General features: G+C 38.2%; 1 protein-coding gene across 1 annotated transcript; it reads left to right on the forward strand.

Moving 5' to 3' along the window:
• The first annotated feature begins 200 nt into the window (after positions 1-200).
• LOC116301793 (vam6/Vps39-like protein) lies at positions 201-22,525 on the forward strand. The gene is made up of 26 exons (XM_089036360.1): positions 201-376; positions 1,751-1,816; positions 2,184-2,251; positions 2,325-2,367; positions 3,479-3,573; positions 6,800-6,824; positions 7,252-7,307; positions 7,679-7,813; positions 8,325-8,505; positions 9,329-9,564; positions 10,000-10,129; positions 10,438-10,580; positions 11,220-11,295; positions 11,889-11,965; positions 13,170-13,311; positions 13,795-13,881; positions 14,111-14,184; positions 14,496-14,594; positions 15,185-15,302; positions 17,507-17,632; positions 18,325-18,427; positions 18,718-18,763; positions 19,619-19,744; positions 20,000-20,134; positions 20,940-21,031; positions 21,490-22,525. The coding sequence occupies exons 1-26, from the start codon at positions 304-306 to the stop codon at positions 21,626-21,628; spliced, it is 2,691 nt and encodes an 896-aa protein (XP_088892486.1). The 5' UTR covers positions 201-303; the 3' UTR covers positions 21,629-22,525.
• Positions 22,526-22,645: the final 120 nt, after the last annotated feature.

Raw genomic sequence — 22,645 nt, forward strand, 5'->3', positions numbered from 1 at the left:
GGAGATGAATTTTTGATTAAAGACGTATATAAGACGATTCAATTCTGTGAAAATGTTTATACTTTGGGTTGTAATTTTGTTTTTTTCTTAGTTAAAAGTTTTAGGGAATATAAATTTAGAGCTGTGCAAGCCCCAATGAGTAGTTAATGTACCTTGACGGCTGACACCCGCTGGCCGTGTAACAGGCTCATATCATATGACGTACTTCCTTTCTGAGAACCAACAAGTACCTACTAATGGTGGAACTCAGAAGTTTTACTTAAACATGTAGTGCTTTATAACAGACGATCTGGTGCTTTAAAAATGCATGATGCCTTTGAACATGTGCCGATATTGGAGAAACTTCCATTGCAGATTGAATGCATAGCTACTCATGGTATAACCTTACATTTTACCTGAGGGTTTTTGTTGTTGAGTCAGTTGTTCTTTCATATAAACCGAAAATTATATATTATATTAGGGATTTCCCTAGTTTAATACACGTAAGCTTAAATTCTAGTTAAAGTTAGGTTAACAGAAAAAAGATATACAAGTGATTGGAATTGAATAATGTACTATCGCTTCAAGTACAATTATTTACTTGGGGAGTTCTCTTCTTCTTCAGAAAGATAATTGGTTTTTCTTTCTGTTTCGAAAAATGAAAACACATTTGCTAAATACAAAAAGATTAGCATTTCTACTCACGAATTCAATAAGCTGTTTGCACCCAACGTGTCTCAGGCATATTGTACAATTTTAAACCAAGCTATTAATAACCCAGTAAAGACAAAAAATTGTATGAAGGTGGAGGGGGGAAGGGTGGGGTGTTCATATTACCCCTTATGAATGGCTATTTATCTTGGGAATCATTCCAACTTAAATATGGATATCCATATTTGAAAATAGAAGAACCATGCTCTAGCTGCTGATGGATAAAAACATAATTTTGGTTGTGGAAGCAAAACACTGCTCATCAATGACCAGGGCCCGCTTGTATGAAGTGTGGATAGCGCTATCTGAAGCATAAATCTTATTCAGTGGATAATTTATTGGATAACAGCATCGACTTCTGCATTGGATAATGATTTATCCATCAGATAGTGCTATCCACCCTTTGTTACAACCAGGCCCATGAGTTGCTATCATCCAAAATTATACCTTCTTATCATTCTAGACCATTGGCAGTATTGTTGTAACCTGAGTCCACTTCTTCTTGAATTTACACTTGTATTACATGCACTTTTCTTGTACTAAAGGTGATGTTACATTACACGATTTTAAACACAGCATTGTTGCATTAAAATGTGGCCTTGTGAACATGGCGTGCACGGCAACACAAACGGATGACAACAATGTTGTGAGTTTCGGAGGTCATTCAAAAAACCTTCAACCAATTTTTTGGCAACTAAATATCTTTAAAGCTGTAACCACATGCCATGCATGAGAACAATTTTTTGGGCAATAGAATGTATCCACTTATTTGTATAATGTTTCATGTGTAAAATTTAATTCCTATACCACTATTTGAACCAGGCAAACACTAGCCTGCAGGTTCAAAATAACAGCTGGTGAGCAATGTAATGTTGAGCCAAAATTAGCATTATTATAGGCACATCATAGACACTTGACAGGTCACATTGACTGGTCACAATGATCGGTCAAATGTTGCTAGAGTTCTTGTAAATGTGCAGCCATTGATCAGAAGCCTTTATTTTAGCCATGCGTCATGTTTTGTTTTACATTCCAATAAGCTATGTCTCCTTTGATGCAGGTGAATATCTTCTTGTTGGAACCAGACAAGGTCATTTGTTGGTTTATTCTTTAAAGAATGCCACAGGTAAAACATAACATCAAAATAATACTTCTTCCTTCCTTGCTTGCTTCCTTCCTTCCTTGCTTCCTTCCTTACTTCCTTCCTTGTTTGCTTGCTTCCTTCCTTGCTTCCTTCCTTGTTTGCTTGCTTCATTGCTTGCTTGCTTGCTTCCTTCCTTCTTTCCTTGCTTCCTTCCTTGCTTCCTTCCTTGCTTCCTTCCTTGCTTCCTTGCTTCCTTCCTTGCTTCCTTGCTTACTTGCTTCTTTCCTTCCTTCCTTCCTTCCTTCCTTCCTTCATCCATTAATTAATTAATTAATTAATTCTTTTATTTGTTCATTCATTTGTTTCCTCGTTGTTCATTTGTTTCTTTTCCCCCCATTTTTTCAAATAGGAGAAAACAGATTTAAAGCTGATCTTCGTAGTTCAAATAAACTCTTTTCCAAGAAGCCAATCCTCCAGGTCTGTTTGACAATATCATAATAATTATAATCTAAGCCAATCATCTTGATGATTTTGTATTTTTGCTTTTTAGCTAGCTGTTGTTGAAGAGTTTAATTTATTGATAAGTTTATCAGGTAAGAATGATTGATAGTCAGCGGATGAGAATAATTGGTCACTTTAGAAGCATCAAGGGGGAAAATTTATATATATTATTATTTCCAACATTTCTACACCACATCATCAGTGTACTAAATACACTGTACCAACAACAGCAAGATCTATCACCTTAACAAATCAACCCAACATATCAACACACCATACCACACCACCACCATAACACACCACCACCATACCACACCACCACCATAACACACACCACCATACCACACCACCACCATACCACACCACCACCATACCACACCACCACCATACCACACCACCACCATACCACACCACCTCCATAACACACCACCACCATACCACACCACCACCATAACACACCACCACCATACCACACCACCACCATACCACACCACCACCATATCACACCACGACCATACCACACTGCCACTATACCACACCGCCACTATACCACACCACGACCATACCACATCACCACCATACCACGCCGCCACCATACCACACCACCACCATACCACACCACCACCATACCACACCACCACCATACCATACCACCACCATACCACACCACCACCATACCACACCACCACCATACCACACCACCACCATACCACACTGCCACCATACCACACCACCACCATATCAAATACTATACCAACAACATATCCACAGTAGACCAATCACCACCTTATTAAACTGTAGATCAACCAACCACATGTGTGCTCTGACACAATAGAGACCTTTAGCATCAGGTTTACAGTTAACCACTAGGGATCAGGCCCAGCCCAAATACACAGCATCAATGAAATTCAATATGGTGGCTCTTCCAAAAACAACTTTGTTATTATGCCTAGTTGAATATCAAAAGTTCAATGGAAAACACCTTAACATCGAACTGCAGTTTGAGGTTTGTGGTACCTAGCAAGAATGTCATGCTAAAGGTCTCTAATACTGTCAACCTACAGTCAAAGTAAACACAACCTACAGCCACCCCTCTATTGACTTAGACAACCTTCAATAATGTTACTCCATATCATTAGATAGTTTCCAGTGTTTATTGTAATTGAAAGATTCTCCTGTTTTTATTGACATTGCATTATTTAGATGCTGTTGTAAATTGTCACCATCTTGACACCTTTGTGTTCCGGTCTTCACTTGCCAAGACAAAAGGAGCCACATTTTTTGCAGTTGATCTTGTAGTAAGTAACCATAATGTTGTGCCAAAGCCCATACATGTACTCAGAGGTTCAAAACCCCATGAGAGATTTTGAGGGTTTGTACTGGTTTTGGAAAGTCTTGGAAAGTTTTGGGAAACAATAATGCATATTTCCAGGACCTGGAAAGTTTTGGAAAATTTCTGTTTCAGCCACTGGGCTATGGTCCTATCTTGCAAAGATCTCTTTTCATCGTATTAATTAAAAACGCCAATGTTTATCTTTTCCTGCTGCAAATCAATGCCTGCTGGCACTTTTGGTCAGCGGAGTGACCTTGGGAACACATACCCAAAGCCTGGGAAGCCGAGCCTGCTGAAAAGGGCACAGCGGTTACCTTCAACACCCATCAGCCAACATATCAGCGTTAGTTTTGGAAATTTTAGTCGATAGGCTTTGAGAAACTTTTGGAAAAGTTTTGGAAATTTTCACTGAGGAATCTGTATGAACCTTGCAGGATATTTGGGGGGGGGGGGAGGATGTCATACATACACTATGCCAGTCACAACACATACACATGTATGACACACTGAGTTCCTCCATGACATGTTCATAGATAAATGGCTTATAGATTGGCTTAGCAGCTGAGGATGTAATTCTGGGCTTTAGAAGTAATATGATTAGGCCATAAAATGCCTTCGATATTTTGTATTCTCCTGGGAATGTTGCATTCTTGTGCAACAGTACCCACATGGATTTGAATGACGTAATAGGCTTAGCAGCTGAGGATATAATTCTGGGCTTTAGAAGTAATATAATTATTGAGAAAAAGAAGATTTCTAGGATTGTAATTCAGACTTTTATTCGTATTAATACAGCTACTCAGTTGACAGTATTCAATACCATGGGTTAGTAGAGCCTAAATCAAAATACAGCTTTCAGTTTTTGGTTAATAAGGCATATACATGAAAATATTGTTAAATTTTAGATCCTAGCACCAAGGATACACAGGAAAAAAAACTGGATTCCCATATTGGGAATTTCCTTGAATTCCCAATTTGAATACCAACATTGGGATTTATTGTTGGGAATAGGACGTTTGCACGATGGCATCATTTGACTCCTACTACCACAATGCTTCGCGAATTTTCTTTCTTATTTAAATTTGTATTCCCTCATGAGAATAGTAAGACAATTGGTGCTAATTAACTGAACAAAAGAAAGTGTGCAAGATTGTCTGGTAGTAGAGGTCAATGACGCCATGGTGCAAATGTCCTATTTCCTTCTAATACCCAATAGAAAAACAAAATAAGCAACAAACTAACATTGGGAATCAGTGCCACTTTCCCAATTTCGTTCTCTCTGGGAATTGGATGGGAATTCGTTGGGAATTCAAGAAAACTTCCAACAAATTCCCAATTTGGTAATCCGTTTTTTTCCCTGTGATAAAGTTCGCACCTCTTTTCCCATGTAAACGTAAATGCTTAATACCATCTTAATGGAGGAAAATGAGTCGTAAAAATCTATAACGATCCACGGAGTCACCTATGGACACTTGATACATGTATACAGTCCTTTGCAAAACCTTTGCAGCTGACCGGCTTCACAGGACTTCAACCTGTGCCTCGATTCTTAACATTAAAGAAGTTTCTTTTTTATTTGAATTTTGGAATAGAATTACTAGTTTCTTATAATAAAATAAAAATCGTAATATAAAAGCTGCAAATTCGGCTTAAAAAAACGTCAACATTCCGTACGATCCAGCCAACCGAAGTCCAGTCCATTCCATCTATGCATGGTTCCGGATTTTCCAAAATTAAAAAACACTTAAAATTCAGGGATTTAGAAGAAGAAAACAAGTTTTAGAAGTTAGGCATGTTTTTGCTATACATAAAGATTATCCATGGCCTTTCAAAAGTTGAAAATACGAAACCTTTTTTTTGTGATTCAAGATCCAGTCACTGACTGAGGCCCAGTCACTTGCAATCCATTTCAGTCACTTCCAATTAACATCTAATTTATCTTAATACCATCTTAATACCATCTGGAGAAAAATCAGTCGTAAAAATTTGTAACGACCCACAGAGTACCCTATGGACACATCATGATATATACAGTCCTTTGAAAAATGTTTGCCATTGACCGGCTTTGCAGAATTTCAACCAGTGCCACTATTCTTAATATGAAAAAATTTTCATCTAGTTTTTTATAATTTTAAATAAAAATCTTAATGTAAAAGCTGCAAATTTGGCGTAAAAAACCATCAACTTTCCGTACAGTTCCATGTACAGTTCCTGATTTTCCAATTTTAAAAACACTCAAAATTCGGGCATTTAGAAGAGGAAAACAAGTTTTAGAAGTTGGGCATGTTTTTTCTATACATTAAGATTATCCATGGCGTTTCAAAAGGTGAAAATTCAAAACATTTTACTGGGTTGCCTTGGCAGCCCAGTTGTAAAATGCCTTTTTTTGTAGCCTTGGTTCTTGCGGAATGTGCGTTCTTGTGCAAGAGTACCCATATATGGATTTGAATGATGTGTTCAGAAGTGTTTAGAAGTAATATAGTTGAGCAGTAAAAGGAGACTTTCTAGGATTGTAATTCAGATACTCATTACATTACTCATTACATTACATATTAATACAGCTACTCAGTAGGCAGCATTCTGGCTTCAATCGCATGGTTAGTACAGCCTAAAGGAAAATACAGCTTTCAGTCCCTAAGTAATCTTGAAGGCATATACATTAATATATTGTTAAATACTACGCTGTAACAGAGCTGGTAACTTTGGCCATAAATACTTTTCACTAAGTTTTGAATCCTTGTACTACTCAAGTTTCACAGTAAAACCTTTTCTCCGGTTACAAAACCACATCTGTATAGTTTTACCTATCAAGTGTCATTCCCCTTCACTGGTTAAAAGATATACAAAAGCAGTACCTTTTTATTAAAATAAAACACAATTGAAAGGTGTACACTTGTGAATAAATTTGATGTGAGAAAAAATGAGTGTTTGCAAGTTCTGAAAGAAAAATACACCTAAAATGTTCCAAAGAACCTGCTCCCAGATAGCGGTACATAATAAAGATTAGGTGTTAAATAAGCTCCAGCATACCAGCACATTGGGCAACCCAGTGGACCCTCCAAGAGCATCTTGTTATTATAAGATCATACATGCAGTTAATATGTTAATATATGTTAATAGTGTGTGATTTTTAAAATATTTACCTCAAAACAAGTCACAAAGTTCATTGCATTTCTATTTTCCCTCATTAGGTCAGGAAAACATCATCTGTGTTTGGTAGGTGTTTAAGGATGTCCTTTTCCAAGTTGATGCTCTATTTATAATAAAAGATTAATTAAAATCAAGCCTTGAAAGTTCAAAGTTGATCTTGAAAGGTGACATCATTAATTTACTACTAAGGATGAAAGACAACTTTATCCTCCTTAGATGCAAATGCACAAATCTTAGCTTACAAAAACTATTAACCAGTTACTTTGGAGGTTTTAACCAAATCACAAAATGGGTGGGGTGGGGGGGGGGAGTATATCCCACTACCCCCCAAGAGATCTGTGATGGAAAGCGACTGAAATGGGTCCAGGTCAAAGTAAGTGGTGGAGCACTTTTTTCCTTTGTTCACTGGTATTTTCAAATAATTAGTTTTGAAAACAATGATTATACTTGTCACTACAGTAACTGCAACTTTAAGTTTTGGTGTTTTCTACAGACCCATCTCCTCCATTTGAACTGAAACTTTGTGCTGCTGTTAAAAAGAAGATTCAGGTATTACTCAGTGAAAACTAATAAAAAAAACATTATTTTAATTAAATGTAATGAAAAACCTAGAAGATATATTGAAACTGTACCAACCAGCTGGATAGTACCCAAAAAACCTGTAGAAATCACAATAAGTGATTGAATGAACAATGGGAAAGATTAAAGGCAATGAATAAACAAATGAATGAATGAAATGAAAAATGAAATGCAATAAATGAATGAATAAATAAATGGATGAAGTAAAGAATTAAATGCAATGAATGGAATGGAACGAAAGTTTGAATGAATGGAATGGAAGTTTAGTTGCAATAAATGAATGTATAAATCATATAAAATCTATTATATATTTCAAATCATATATTTATTTCTTTTCATAGTTATACACATGGCAAAAAGGAGAGTTCCAGGAAACTCCACCGGAACTTGGTCTACCAGATATTGTGAGAGCTGTAGCTTGGGCAGGGCCTGACAATCTCTGTGTTGGATTTAAAAGGGAATATTCTATTATCAAGGTCAGTTTGAATTTTCTTTCATGTATGATCAATATTGATAAATGTCCTTTTTATTTGCTGAACTTTTGAAAACATTTGTAAGATAGTTTTCACTTGTTATTTTTTTAAATGATTGGGGGGGGGACCCTAATAAAATCCTTATTTGACTACTGGGAAGCTGAAACCTCCCTGTAAAAAAACAACCCATTTGAAAAATTCCAGCTTCAACTATTTTGAGCAAAATGGTCAAAAAAAAAAAAAAAAAAAACCAGTCTAAATTGTCACTAGGAAACAAAAAACCTTTTCAAATAAAAAAATCTAGCGAAATTTATGCCTAAAGTTTAATTGAATTTTTATGAGGGGGATTCAGTCAATTCAAGTTGTCATAAGTTGCCATGAGCTTTTGGGGTATGCTTTCAAAAAATACCAAAATGTTTTTTAATGAATGTGTAGGCAGCAGCAGGATGTAAGGTTGCTTTGATCTATGACTAACTGCACTTGAGCATCTCTCATGAGAAATTACTCCCAACAGGTAAGCACTGGAAGTACCACAGACTTGTTCTCAACTGGAAAACACTTAGAACCCACTATTGCTACTCTGCCTGATGGAGGCCTTATCTTATGTCGTGATGACATGAGCATCATTACAGACGTGGCAGGAAAGCACATCCAGAAGCAATCTCTAACTTGGTCTGATACTCCTATTGCTATAGGTTAGTTCATGAGCAACTAACTATGAGTGATACATCAGATCACAGCAGATCAAGCTAACTTAGGGTAACCATAGGTGCTAATCCAAGTTAAAAACAAGCTAACTTGGATGTCTCAGTCTGCGCTATAAAGTCAGTTAAAAGGAATTTGAAATATTTTGATGGGAATAGTTGACATGTGCAATTTTTGGACGTTCGTAGAGGCGCACATGCCTGCATTTTTCAATAATAGTTCAAGAATCATAGTCATCCAATGACTTTGATGGAAATGATAGTATAGATGATCTAGTAAACTTAGAGTTATAAGTACGTTTTGCCATATGAAAGTACTTTAAACTGTGAATAAAGTTTATTGATTACAGCTTCTGGTTGCTACTGCATTTCACTAAAAAACCCATAAATTGAAATATTTTGAGAGCATCTAGCGAAAAAATGAGAATGGTGACCCCATCTTGTTATTGCAGTTTTTAAATGTCCATAACATAATTAAAAAAGTTATTTATTGGCAAAATTTCTTTCAAGGGAATTACCTTAAGTGCTTCATCTTAACAAAAACTTGCAATAAGTACATTTGTGTGATAGTATACACCTTTTTTTGGCCCACATATCGGCTACATTTACAAAGATCACTTTTATTTTAATGCAAGTGATTAAAAATTTAAATTTAAAAATTAAAAATTAAAATTTTTGCAGTTGTTAGTGTACCGGTGGTCACCAAAAACAGTGGTATGCTCAGAATGAATTTCTAGAGGTAGAATATACTCGAATACTCAAATACTCATCTTAAATAACATCTTACATAACATCTAAAATTTTTGTTCAACAGATTATGTAGCCCCATATGTGATTGGAATCCTTCCAAAATATGTAGAGGTCAGAACTATTAGTCCTAGGGCTTTAATACAGAGTATGGAACTGCAGAAGCCTCGTTTTGTAGCTAAAGGAAAACATATCTTCATTGCTTCCAACTCCTATGTCTGGCGGCTTGTACCTGTGTCTTTTCCTATGCAAATTCAACAGCTGTTGCAGGATAAACAGTTCAACTTAGCTCTAATGCTTGCAGTAAGTTTATTTTCAAATTTGGTCAAGTCCTACTCCCAATCCCGCCTTTGATCGAGTCCTCCACCCATCCATCCTATCTTCCCCCCTCTCCCCTTTGGTCGAACCCTCCACCCCTCCACCCTATCCTCCCCCCATCCCACACTCTGGTGGAGTACTCCCCCCATCCCACACTCTATTGGAGTACTCCCCCCATCCACGCCCTCTATGGTTGAGTGTTCCCTTATCACGCCCCCTCCCCCCCTGGTCAAGTCGCTACTTTGCCCATTTTAATAACACACCATGAAATAAAAAGATACATTTCTGACCTATTTTGGACAAGACACAAGACACTAGTTTTCAAAAGCATTTCAATCTAAAAGATTTTCGACAACTAAGATACCTGTATGCGTGCAGTGTGTACAAGTTTGACAATAGCTTGATTTTCTTTGTGGACAGGAATTGGTTGAGGAGCCTACAGCAGAGAAGGCGAGACGGAAGGAAAATATTCAAAATTTATATGCCTTTGAGTTATTCTGTCAAAAAAGATTTGATGAATCACTACAGCTTTTTGCAAGACTGCAAACAGGTATAACCTTGAGGAAGCATAGTATGTTCCTAGTCACTTATGGTTGGTAAGGTTAAATACTGACAGCTCAGTACTTAACCTTACCATAAGGCGATTTGGTGTAACTTGTCAAAACTTGTCATCGCTAATCACCACTGCAAGTACAGCAGTGGCACAGCTCAATGGGGTTGAACTGAAAGCATGTGAAGATGCCTCTGGCAGCCGCTATACAGTCCACGTATGCCCCCGAGCACAGCTCTAACCAGTTTGAATACCCTCAAGAATCAATCATATTGAGATGTTGTCTAAATTTTGTTTGTGTTTTACAGATCCTGCCCAAGTTATTGGTTTGTTCCCAGACCTTTTGCCTCCAGATTTTCGTAAACAACTAGAATACCCAGATCTTCCCCCTGATTTAAAGCCCAGTGAGGTGGAGAAGGGCTATGTAGCATTAATAGAATATCTTACTCAGGTAAATTAGCTTTAAGTTTGACATAGTTGGTTAGGGCACTGCCAGAAAGGCAAGAGGTCTTTGGTTTGATCTTCCATGGTCTCACCAACAGAATTCCTCTACTCTCTGCCTACCATGTGAGTACGGAGCCTCCTTTTATCTCCTTCTTCTCTTGCCCATGGAGGAGGTAAAAACCACTGCTCACAGGGTACTCTCTACCATAAGCTTCCTGGGAAAGGTCTTCATTGTGAAGGGGCCAATCATTTGATTTTTGAGGAGCTACAAAACGAATGAGAATCTTTGGTTTCCTTATGGAGCTTATCTCCTCCATTTTGTTCTGTTCTTATGTTCACTCAAGCCCTCCTTGTTTGGCAGAGATGCCACAGGCTTCCTCATTAATTTCTTGACTTCTTTTCTCAAAATCTGGCTAATATGGCAAAATCTTTGATATCTTTTTGGGCTTTCATCCTAAATGTTTAAAAATATCCACATATGTTAATCTGGACATGATTTTTCAGGTGGTAGAGGCTGTTTTACAACAAGTATCCCACCTTTGTGATCTAAAAATCAGCTTGTGTGAATATGGCCTACTGTCTACTACTTAATGGTCCCTTCTTAGATTTTATTTATCAACTAAACTTGGTTTTTTTAATTTAACAGAAACGCAATGAGCTTATCAAGGCTGCAGATGTAGCAGACGAAAACCAAAAGGATCCTGCAGAACAACCCAGTGAATGTACGTATGAATTAGCTGTACGGGGGGGGTGGGGTGGGGTGGGGTGGGATGGGGTGGGGTGGTCGATTGATAATTTTTATATTCGATGATGATGTGATATTCTGAATATATTCAGTTTATCAGAAAAAGGAGTTAGCAGTCAATGTTTTATAATATAATCATGAGCATAAAGTAGTAATATATTCTCACTGAAGCCATTATCACGTCGCAGTATGATTAAGTTATGGGGCGAGATCCGCGACAATGATGAGGCAAACAGCGAGAATAGAGAAAATGAGAACACCACCGCCACCAGGCTTAGGGGTGGGTGGGTGGGGCAAAATTCATACTTTGAAGGTACAAACGACATTATGCAATGAGTCATGTGTGTTGACTTAATTTATACTGCTTGGTGATAATTTATTCAGTGAGAATAGTGGAATCATTGCCCCATGACCACTTGCAGAATAGCATCGTTTTACTAACCTGCTAGTATGCTCCCCAAGAGAATAGTAAGATAAAGTGTGCAAGGGATTCTGGTAGTAAAAGACACTAAATTATCGAAATGGCTCATTTTTAAACTTCATTAACTTTTGCACATCATTATCTTTTAGTGGATATAAAGGCACAGAAGAATCTGCGTCAACGCCAACAGATTATTGATACAACCCTGCTAAAGTGCTATTTACAAGTAAGATTCAGTCATCATTTTCAAAAGAACGAGAGAATAAAAAGCGTGGCCATAATAAGGGAAAATAACCAATAATATTTATGAAAGTTCAAGCAGCTTGGCAGATGCCAGCAATCCTTGAAGTCTGCAATGTCATTGGCACGATGTTGCGATGTTGTTCATCGACTGTGACATTTGAAGAAAATTTAATCATTCTTGATTCCTTTTGAAATATTGTCCTTATATTCTCATAGGAAGGGATGCACACCACCTATTGACCTGTACCACACTACACTACACTACACTATATGCTTTTGGGGGAGGGGAGGGGGGGTCCAAGCAGTACATTACATGACAGTATACAGAAAAAGCATTCTCTGTGCCATATTCTCCTAGATATCTTGGCTGTTTGTCTACCATTGGGGCGTTGGACTTGTCTGTATGTTGGGAGTTTTGTGTGCTATGACTAGTAAAAACAAAGGCAAAATACCTCTTACTGTGCGTCTTCACCTCAATATTAATGGTTACTAGCAAATTGTTAGGGTTACCTCGAAAATTGTAGAGGTACTAGCATCCTATCCACTCAAAGTATAGGTACTTTAGTCCCTTCATGGTATAAACTTCTTGCAGCATACTACTAGTTCATGGTTTTATGGATATAGAGCACACAAATACTAACTCTTCGAGTCCTATTGGATGTGAGTGATAGACTTGTTGCAGCATACTACTAATGCATAGGTATATGGATATAGAGCACACAAATACTAACTCTTCGAGTCCTATTGGATGTGAGTGATAGACTTGTTGCAGCATACTACTAATGCATAGGTATATGGATATAGAGCACACAAATACTAACTCTTCGAGTCCTATTGAATGCGAGTGATAGACTTGTTGCAGCATACTACCAGTTCATGGTTATATGGATATAGAGCACACAAATACTAACTCTTCGAGTCCTATTGAATGCGAGTGATAGACTTGTTGCAGCATACTACTAGTGCATGGGTATATGGATATAGAGCAAACAAATACTAACTCTTCGAGTCCTATTGAATGTGAGTGATAGACTTGTTTATCACAATTAAATACCATAGGCGATGTGTAACTTCCGGTGGTCCACCCTCCTTTATGTAGCGAGAAGCGCACACCTCGACTGGCCATATCATACAATCAGCGAGCGACTAGCCAAAAATTTACCCATTTTCACTGTTGTTGGTTGCAGACGAATGATGCTTTAGTTTCTTCATTATTGAGGCTAAAAGATAACAGTTGTCACGTGGAAGAAAGTGAGCGAGTGCTAATGAAGTACAAAAAATACAAAGAGCTTGTCGTTTTATATCAGACTAAAGGACTCCACAAGAAAGGTAAGAAAAGAATGCACAAGTTTTACTGAAAGTTTTGAGCTTTAACATTTACTTTAAACTTTGGAATACAGTTGAATAATTGCATTATTTCTTTGATTTTCGGTTAAAATTCTGAAAAAAAGGTCGTCAAACACAAGAGGGCATGAGCACCAGAGACGGGCCCTTTTATTTGCTCGACTGTCATTTTGATAAAACAATACACACAGTAAAGTGCAGTACTGAAAATTTGGGTTCAGCTTTATGTAGTTTGAATTTATGCTACTAGTTGGGGGCGCAGAGTGGAATTTTAACCCTGCAGCCAAGAGTGTAGGGTGCCCCCATGCCCCCCTCCATGGTCACTCCCTACGCTAGTACCTGCAGGCCGCCTCCAGCTATGATCCCCCCTCCCCTCACTATATAAATTTGTGCAGATGTGTACCTTGATTCTGTAGCTTTTATCAGACTCCTAATTTTTATGTTTTGTATTTCATTCTAAATCTCCAGCTCTTGATTTACTCCTAAGACAAGCTCAGAAAGCTAGTGGACCGCTGAAAGGACACCAGAAAACAGTGCAGTATTTACAGCGACTTGGTTAGTAGAGCTATTTTCTTATGACTGGGAATTACTCATGGTATGGACTAGCCGTGCCGTAAATGTAATGGCCTAATATCATTTTGATGGGATGAGCAGAGATCTTATGTGGTGTAATTGGTAAAAAAAGTCGTCACTTCAGAACAGTGGAGGCCTCGAATGCCATGTGTTTTTACATTCACACGAACATGTAAATCAATATGTAAATCAACTCAATGTTTTTTTCCAGGTCGAGAACACTTAAAGCTAATCTTTGATTTTTCGGTGTGGGTTTTAAAGGCTCATCCAGATGATGGGCTCAAGGTATGTTTATTTCCACGATTGTATACATTGCCATAAATGTCGCTTCCATCCACGCCTCATCTACGGTATTTGGAAACCTGGGAGTTTTACGTCCGCACAGTATCGTTTCGGGATTGGCGCAAGATATGTCATAAGATTCTTTTCCTCATCCATACAAAATCAGTGACACACATTGTCATAATTATAGTACATCACGTCTTCGAGACCAAGGGGGGAAGGCAAAATGGCGAAGATTAGAATGTTCAATGCATAGGTAGCCTGAAGTGATATTTTTCTTAATGGTGGAAGTTGAAAAGTCTCTCGTGTTTTAGATATTTACAGAAGATTTGCCTGAGGTTGAAGGCTTACCACGTGACCAAGTCTTGGAACACATTGAACTGAATGCAAAGGATTTAGTCATTCGTTATTTGGTAAGTCAGTATTATCATGGTATTATCGACTACCAAATAATTGACTATAATATTTCCTATCTGTGTTTATAAACTTCGAAGTGTTCTTGAAACAAAACTGAAATGCCTAGTGAGTCAAAATACGAGCATGGTAGAGAGGGATGGCGTCTATTTTATCGCATGCTTGAAACAATATGGCACCGTCAACTTACTGTGCATATATAAAGCAAATATTTTATTTTATGTTTCTATCTGAATAATTTCCAAAAAAAATTCTCTATCTTGTTTACAAGCATCTTTTGTTCATCATGGAAACCAAGAGAGTACTCTTTTGTGGAAACATATTCTCACATGATGATCAGCTGTATTCAACTCACCCTGAACCTTTCCTCAGATAGCAATCCTGGTGCAGTGTGGTCATTCTTGGGTACAAACGTATATTGTTCGCCATGCCTTGTATGGTGTTGTTTGTACCCAACCTAGACCTCAATATAATGTGTTTATCAAACTTAGCACAGGCCTATTTCAGGTGGAAATACTACAAAACATAAAGCCTTCTACTATGAGTGTCGACCGCAGTATTAACCTAACAAAACCTTCATTTTTTCCAGGAGCACGTAATATTCATTTGGTTTGAACCTACGTCCAAATTCCACAACAAACTCATTAACTGTTATCGCGAAAAAGTTCAGCTTCTGATGAATGAATACTTAGATTCTCTACATCCAGGTAGGTGATGTAGCAAATGGAGAAATTATTGTCAGTGGGGAAAAACTACTATGCTTAGATTGAGACGCGCCTTATCGCGGCCACCAAACTTATTTGTTTAACAATGCCGTTGAATCCTTTCCCGCCAAGTTTTTCAATCAATCAAAAGACTCTTTAGAAAAGTGTACAGTGTTAGCCAGTAAAGGGACCAAAAATAGGTATCAACTAGCAAATTCCTAGCCATTTATTTAAGTTTCAAAAATTTTTGAATATTTTCGGTCACGCTGGGTGAGAGTAGATATGAAGTACCAATCCTGCGCCAGGTGGAGCGTGTATCCAGGTGGATCGTGGATCAACCCCCCCCCCCCCCCCCCCCCTCCAACGGGGTCCTTACAGAGGTGACGTAATGGCTATTCTTACTACCCCGTGTTTTTAGTACTTGAAATACCTAACCGTTAGGAGATCCTTACTTCAGTTACCTAATCGTTAGGAGATCGTTAGTTGAAATACCTAACCGTTAGGAGATCGATACTTCAAATACCTAACCGTTAGGAGATCGTTACTTGAAATACCTAACCGTTAGGAGATCGATTCTTGAAATACCTAACCGTTAGGAGATCGATTCTTGAAATACCTTACCGTTAGTAGATCGATACTTGAAATACCTAACCGTTAGGAGATCGTTACGTGAATTACCTAACCGATAGGAGATCGTTACGTGAAATACCTAACCGTTAGGAGATCGATACTTGAAATACCCAACCGTTAGGAGATCGATACTTGAAATACCTAACCGTTAGGAGATCGGTACTTGAAATACCTAACCGTTAGGAGATCGTTACGTGAATTACCTAACCGTTAGGAGATCGTTACGTGAAATACCTAACCGTTAGGAGATCGTTACTTGAAATACCTAACCGTTAGGAGATCGATACTTGAAATACCTAACCGTTAGGAGATCGTTACGTGAAATACCTAACCGTTAGGAGATCGTTACGTGAATTACCTAACCGTTAGGAGATCGTTACTTGAAATACCTAACCGTTAGGAGATCGTTACTTGAAATACCTAACCGTTAGGAGATCGATACTTGAAATACCTAACCGTTAGGAGATCGTTACGTGAAATACCTAACCGTTAGGAGATCGTTACGTGAAATACCTAACCGTTAGGAGATCGTTACGTGAATTACCTAACCGTTAGGAGATCGTTACGTGAAATACCTAACCGTTAGGAGATCGATACTTGAAATACCTAACCGTTAGGAGATCGTTACGTGAATTACCTAACCGTTAGGAGATCGTTACGTGAATTACCTAACCGTTAGGAGATCGATACTTGAAATACCTAACCGTTAGGAGATCGATACTTGAAATACCTAACCGTTAGGAGATCGATACTTGAAATACCTAACCGTTAGGAGATCGATACTTGAAATACCTAACCGTTAGGAGATCGTTACGTGAAATACCTAACCGTTAGGAGATCGTTACGTGAAATACCTAACCGTTAGGAGATCGTTACTTGAAATACCTAACCGTTAGGAGATCGTTACTTGAAATACCTAACCGTTAGGAGATCGATACTTGAAATACCTAACCGTTAGGAGATCGTTACGTGAAATACCTAACCGTTAGGAGATCGTTACGTGAAATACCTAACCGTTAGGAGATCGTTACGTGAAATACCTAACCGTTAGGAGATCGATACTTGAAATACCTAACCGTTAGGAGATCGATACTTGAAATACCTTACCGTTAGGAGATCGATACTTGAAATACCTAAATGCCATGGTTTGATCGCGTTTTTCTTTGTCAATATGCAACGTTTTTCATTTCCCTGAGGATGGCCGAGTAGGCCGAAAGCTCGGAACATATGTATTAAATCTATGGTTGATAAGACAGTGACTCAAGTCAGTTATACAGCCATTCAAATTAGGAGCTCAAAAAAGTGGGACCCCTCTAGAATCCCTTCCTGGGTATATCGATCCCTGCTAGCACATAAAGTTACTTACTCTCATCGTTATTATTATTATTATTTTTTTCAAATGAAATTGAAGACTAGTATATTTTCAAGAGTGAAAGTAAATCAAAGTAATAATTTGAATACATAAAGAATCATTTTCCCGGAGGGCGTCGAAACGTCGAGTATACTAGTCTTCAATTTTATTTGAAAAACTTCAAGAAACAAACACCTTATTTTTCTTTTCTTTTTCTTTTTTGCAGGAGAGAAGCCTGTACCCCCTGGCAGCGAGCCAGGAGAGCTGGGTGAACTACGTGGACGGTTACTCTTCCTTCTTGAAACATCAAAACACTACCAGGCAGAAACCTTGCTTACTCATTTCCAGGAATGTACGTATAGAACATTACAATTCTTAATTCACTTGCTGGTTGTATAAGAAACCAAGAAGTGATTCGTAATATCCAAATAAAGGATAAAAAGAACAAAATGAAAACGGGAAAAAGAAAAAAAAGGCATCATTCTGCCATAGACCTCGTAATTTGTTGTGAAATGTGATCGTCCGGGTGAGTGTAGTCTTGAGAAAGACTGTTGTTGGTGGTGACTGACGTTTCGACAACCTGAGCGGAAGTCATCTTCAGAGTCCAGTGAGAAAACGAGAGACAGTCGATGGTATTTATACCTCGTTATGGTTTCCCATTTTCAGTCTACATGACAATAAGATTCTTCGTTTAAGTTGTATCCATATTCATGTATCTTCTCATGTGGGATCCTTAAACAAAGAAATGATACTCTTGGAAATGATACGTGGTCTGAAATGGGAAAACATTATGACCAAGAAAAAGAGGTATATCGACTTGCGTTGAATGTTTTCTTAGTACAGGAACACCATATAATGCATGATGTGTAAGCTAGAGATGCTCGTACCAAAGCTAGAGCACAATGCACTATGTTTGCTATAAAACGATGCCATGCAACAACGAGGAATTTTCTTCGAATTCATCTTCTATATGCCTGTTCCATTGTTAATCCTAAATCTTCAACGTTTGTTTAATATTTATCATATTATTTCATCTTTTAACAGCATTTTACTACGAACGTGCTCTGCTGCTCGGTCGCGTTGGACGTCACGAGGAAGCCCTTTCTATCTACATTCATATTTTAAATGATCCAAAATTGGCTGAAGAGTAAGCAAGCATTTCTTTTTGCTAATTCTCTGAATAGAACTCTTTACCTTAGGCGTAATGATTTTCCATTTCAGACCACGTGTCATTCCCTAGAGTATAATTTCTTTGATTCACGGTTGCGCACGAGAAGACAAATGAATATGGATATAACTCAAACAAAGAATCTTATTCTCAAAAGAACGACACGTGGTCTGAAATAGGAAAACATTACGCCCAAGCTAAAGAGATCTATCGTCTATATTTTATTTCTTGATGACATGGATAACATGGAGTGGTTAATCTTGTTCCAGGTACTGTCTGCGGACTTACTCCGAAGAACGAGAAGGAAGCAGTGATGTAAGTATCTAGTGATAAAATAAATTTTACGTCAGTGGGGGGTTTATGGTGCTATAGCATTTTTACTGCAATCAGTAGAGCAGTTTCCGTATGACTGTGAAAAGCACACGGCATGAACGCGGTCGTGACACGGCAAGGGATACGCCAGACCAATCATTTACTCTCCATCCAATCAAATACCAGAATACGGCATAAACACTGCGCTGACACGGTCACGCCAAGGTCATGGCACCCGTCAGACCCATCACACATTGCGCGAGGAAATTAAGCCAATTAAATTTCTAGAAAACATCACGGGCACGGCACGTTTACGGCACTGAGCTTTTTCATAGTAATGCGAAAACTGCTGTAAATAGAGGATTTTCGTGATCACATGACGGCACCCATGCTGGATGGCGGCAGGAACAATGAAACTGTTTTACATGAAAAAAGAATAAATTTACTCCGGAGGATTCTCTTGTTTTGCTATCTAACATGGCCGCCCGCATGTGATAATGACTAGCGGTTACTAGTTGGGACTGCGTGGGTGTGTTTCATTCAACAAGTGAATAAGTAGGAGACTTAAAAACCGTGTAAAAACGATGGCAACGTTTCGGACGTCAGTCCTTCATCAGAGTAAAAGTTGAAAAGACGTGCTGCTGTAGAGAGACATTACGTTGGAGGACAAACATTAGAAATATTCTCCTTCGGAAATATAGTCTTAATGCAATCATGCAAAGGCATTGTTCGTGTCATACATTGAAAGTTGCATTAGTTTCATGACATAGTGACACAGCAAACAAACAGAAATTTTCCCTATTTTGTTACTACTAGTATAACTAGCCATTATTGACAGTAAACCTTATTTATCCCTAGGTGTATGTATCGTTACTTAGATTATACCTGGAACCGGCTGATGTCAGAGATACTCCTGTCAAACCAAACATCCCAGCGGCTTTGAATGTGCTGAAGGAGCATCACCAGAAAATAAGTACTGCTAAGGTAAAGTGTCTAAAGTTCTTAGTGCTGTTTGTTGTGAGGGTTTATCGACAAAGACCTTTTTACCAAACAGTAGAAACTCTATAAACAGTTTTTGCAAAAAAATAGAGTTTAATCCCCCGAGGATAGAAAATGTATTGTTCTGGAGCACCAACATGGCCGCTGTGACGTCACGTGAAAACGCTCTATACCTGAGTCACTCTGATCATTGCATATAAGGTATACACCATATCTTAATATATGCCTTACTTTCAACAGGCTTTAGAGCTGCTTCCATCCAATATTGAAGTAAGGGAGGTCTATGAATTTTTAATGGACGTCTTGAAGGGCAAAGAAATTAAAAGAAAACGAAGTCAAGTTCTCAGAAGCTTGCTTTATGCGGAACATTTACAGGTGCGAAATTAAAACGTTATTGTACTCTATGATCCTTATGGTGGCCATTTAGCCATATGGAACAGTATAGCGATACTTCATGCTCGGAGTTGGGGGGACTCCTATATATAGAAGGGCAGGGATGCTCGTCGTACCCGTTCGAGCAATTTGGTACCTCTTAGGGCGTCACAAATCTTAAAAGACTGCCAGAGGTAATAAGATACCTGAGATTATATGATGACAGTCAGAATGGCGGTTTTGATTCAGGATATTTATCTTCGGTCCAGTATCTGACTTCTGTCACTTAGCAGGACTCTTGTACCTCTTAAGGGTCATTTTCAAAATTTCCGACGAGCATCCCCGCCCTTCTTTATATAGAAGTCCTTCCCCCGGGACTTCATGTGACATCGGATCGATTGGCTGGTGATGCAAAGCAACTTGTGATGAGCTTTTTTGAAGATGGTTGGCATATTAACATCACGGTTTTGCTAAACACGGAGTATCGTTATAGAAAGTAAGTAGATTTTTAATTTTGACAAACATGATGCATTGTGGTCTAGCTTGAATGCATGAACACGCCATATATGGCGTGAACGAAAAAAAATGTTTGTACTGAATTAAGACCACATTGCACTATGTTTGCAATCTCAGAAAAGTTCTATGCGGACAGATCTCTTGGGAGGCTAGAAAGGAATTGCACGTAGCTTTGTCTACTCTCTCCTTTTCTCATTAACTTGTAGTACGACTTTTTAAAAAAGAGTAATAGGCAGAAGTCCTTGTAATCGTTGTAAAATTCTCGTAATTATCGTTGCATCGATTGTTTCAGATCCAGGAGCAACGTATGTTTTACCAGGCGCGGAAAATTATCATAACAGAGGAGAGGGTGTGTCGAGAATGTCACAAGAGAATAGGCAATAGGTAAGCTAAACATCATATTGGACATCTGTTCAAACTGGGTTTCAGTAGATTTTTGGTCTCAAAAAAGAAAGTTTTTGTTCAAACCTTTCAAAAATGGAAATCTTCGATGGACATTTGTTGGGGGAATTATCATTTTCCAGTTTTCGGGCTTAAGAAATGTCTTGTCTGTTTGTGACTCAGTTTGCTCGCAAAGGATGTAATGACCACTTTTTGGGAACATTCGGCCTGTTTTGGAATTTTTCGTCAAAACTGAAAAGCTCAATTCCAATTCCACTTCGTCGTGCTGTGACTTGGAACAGCCAAAAGACTGTTTTAAAGTTCGATACTTAAATTAATGGTTTTCAATCAACTATGAATTTTTTCATTCCTGAAATTGAAAGACCAAAATAGGGCTTTGGCAAACACTCTTAACTGCAATGTCATAATTAACTTGAAGCAAACTTTTTCTGTCTTTACAGTGCCTTTGCTTATTATCCAAGTGGTGAGATCAAGCACTATTATTGCTACAAGGATCCAGATGCCTCTACAATCCAGGAAGTAGCTCTTCCATCACTGAAGAATGGCGCTTTTACTGAACAAACACCATTCAACCAATGACATTGTATTCGTAATTTTAAAAAAATGAAAATGAAGCAGTAAAAATAGGCATTTTCTGATGATATAACAAGGTGCATTGTGGTCTAGCTGGGGTAGTATGTACCGAGCGTTACATACGATCTCAACTCTAGTCTCAACTAGAGTTGCGTTTGTCTGTAGCGCAGGCTCGGGTACAAAAACCTTTTTGTCATAGGGTGGTTTTCGTGTAAGTGGGGTAATTTACGGCAGAGTCGTAGTTGTGCTGTAGCCGTACCGTATCTTACCGTAACCGTGACTACCCATTGTGATTGGATGAACTACCGGAAGACAATGGGAAACCATTTCAATGTTGCGGCTAGTTGCGCCTGCTGTGCGTTAGTACCATATGTTTCCCACCCACCTACACCAGAATGCATCTTTATCGAATTTACAGCCATTCTCAATCACACGTGCCCTCTATCGATCGCAACGAAGAAGGTGGCGTTTCCATGACATTGTCGGAAAACACAAAGCTATAAGGGCACGTGCTTATAGAATGTCATGGAAACACCTTGACTGACGTCCACCAAAAGCTTCTTCGTCGCAACAAACAATAGCTGGAGCGGCGCGTGTGATTGAGAATGGCTGTAAAAGAGGTCAACGTTTGCACTTTAAAAGAACTCCCCATGCAAGCATGATTGTTTTGACAAGACGAACGTGGCAGTAAAGTAACGAACTAAACATGCAGTACGTATCTATGAATATTTTAATAATTAATCTCTATTTAGGAAATTTCATATTTACTCGAACAACAAGAGTGGTAAACTAGATTAATTTGAAAAATAGTGAGACCTTGTGCCTAGGGTAATAGGATATATAAACAGAATATGGATAAGATCAAATGATAAATAAAGAATGAGAAACAAATAATGATCTAAACCTGTATTAAATATTGTATATTTATTAGATATTAATCAGCGCTCCTATTTCCCTCCTCCACCTTGAGTTGGAAAAGCATGGAATATATTTAAAGCCAGATATGGACTTTCTAGGAAACAA

Source organism: Actinia tenebrosa, unplaced genomic scaffold (assembly GCF_029948245.1).
Source record: "Actinia tenebrosa isolate PJP-AT-01 unplaced genomic scaffold, QUT_ActTen_1.0 PGA_scaffold4__44_contigs__length_22323623, whole genome shotgun sequence".
Classification (NCBI taxonomy): Eukaryota; Metazoa; Cnidaria; class Anthozoa; order Actiniaria; family Actiniidae; genus Actinia; species Actinia tenebrosa.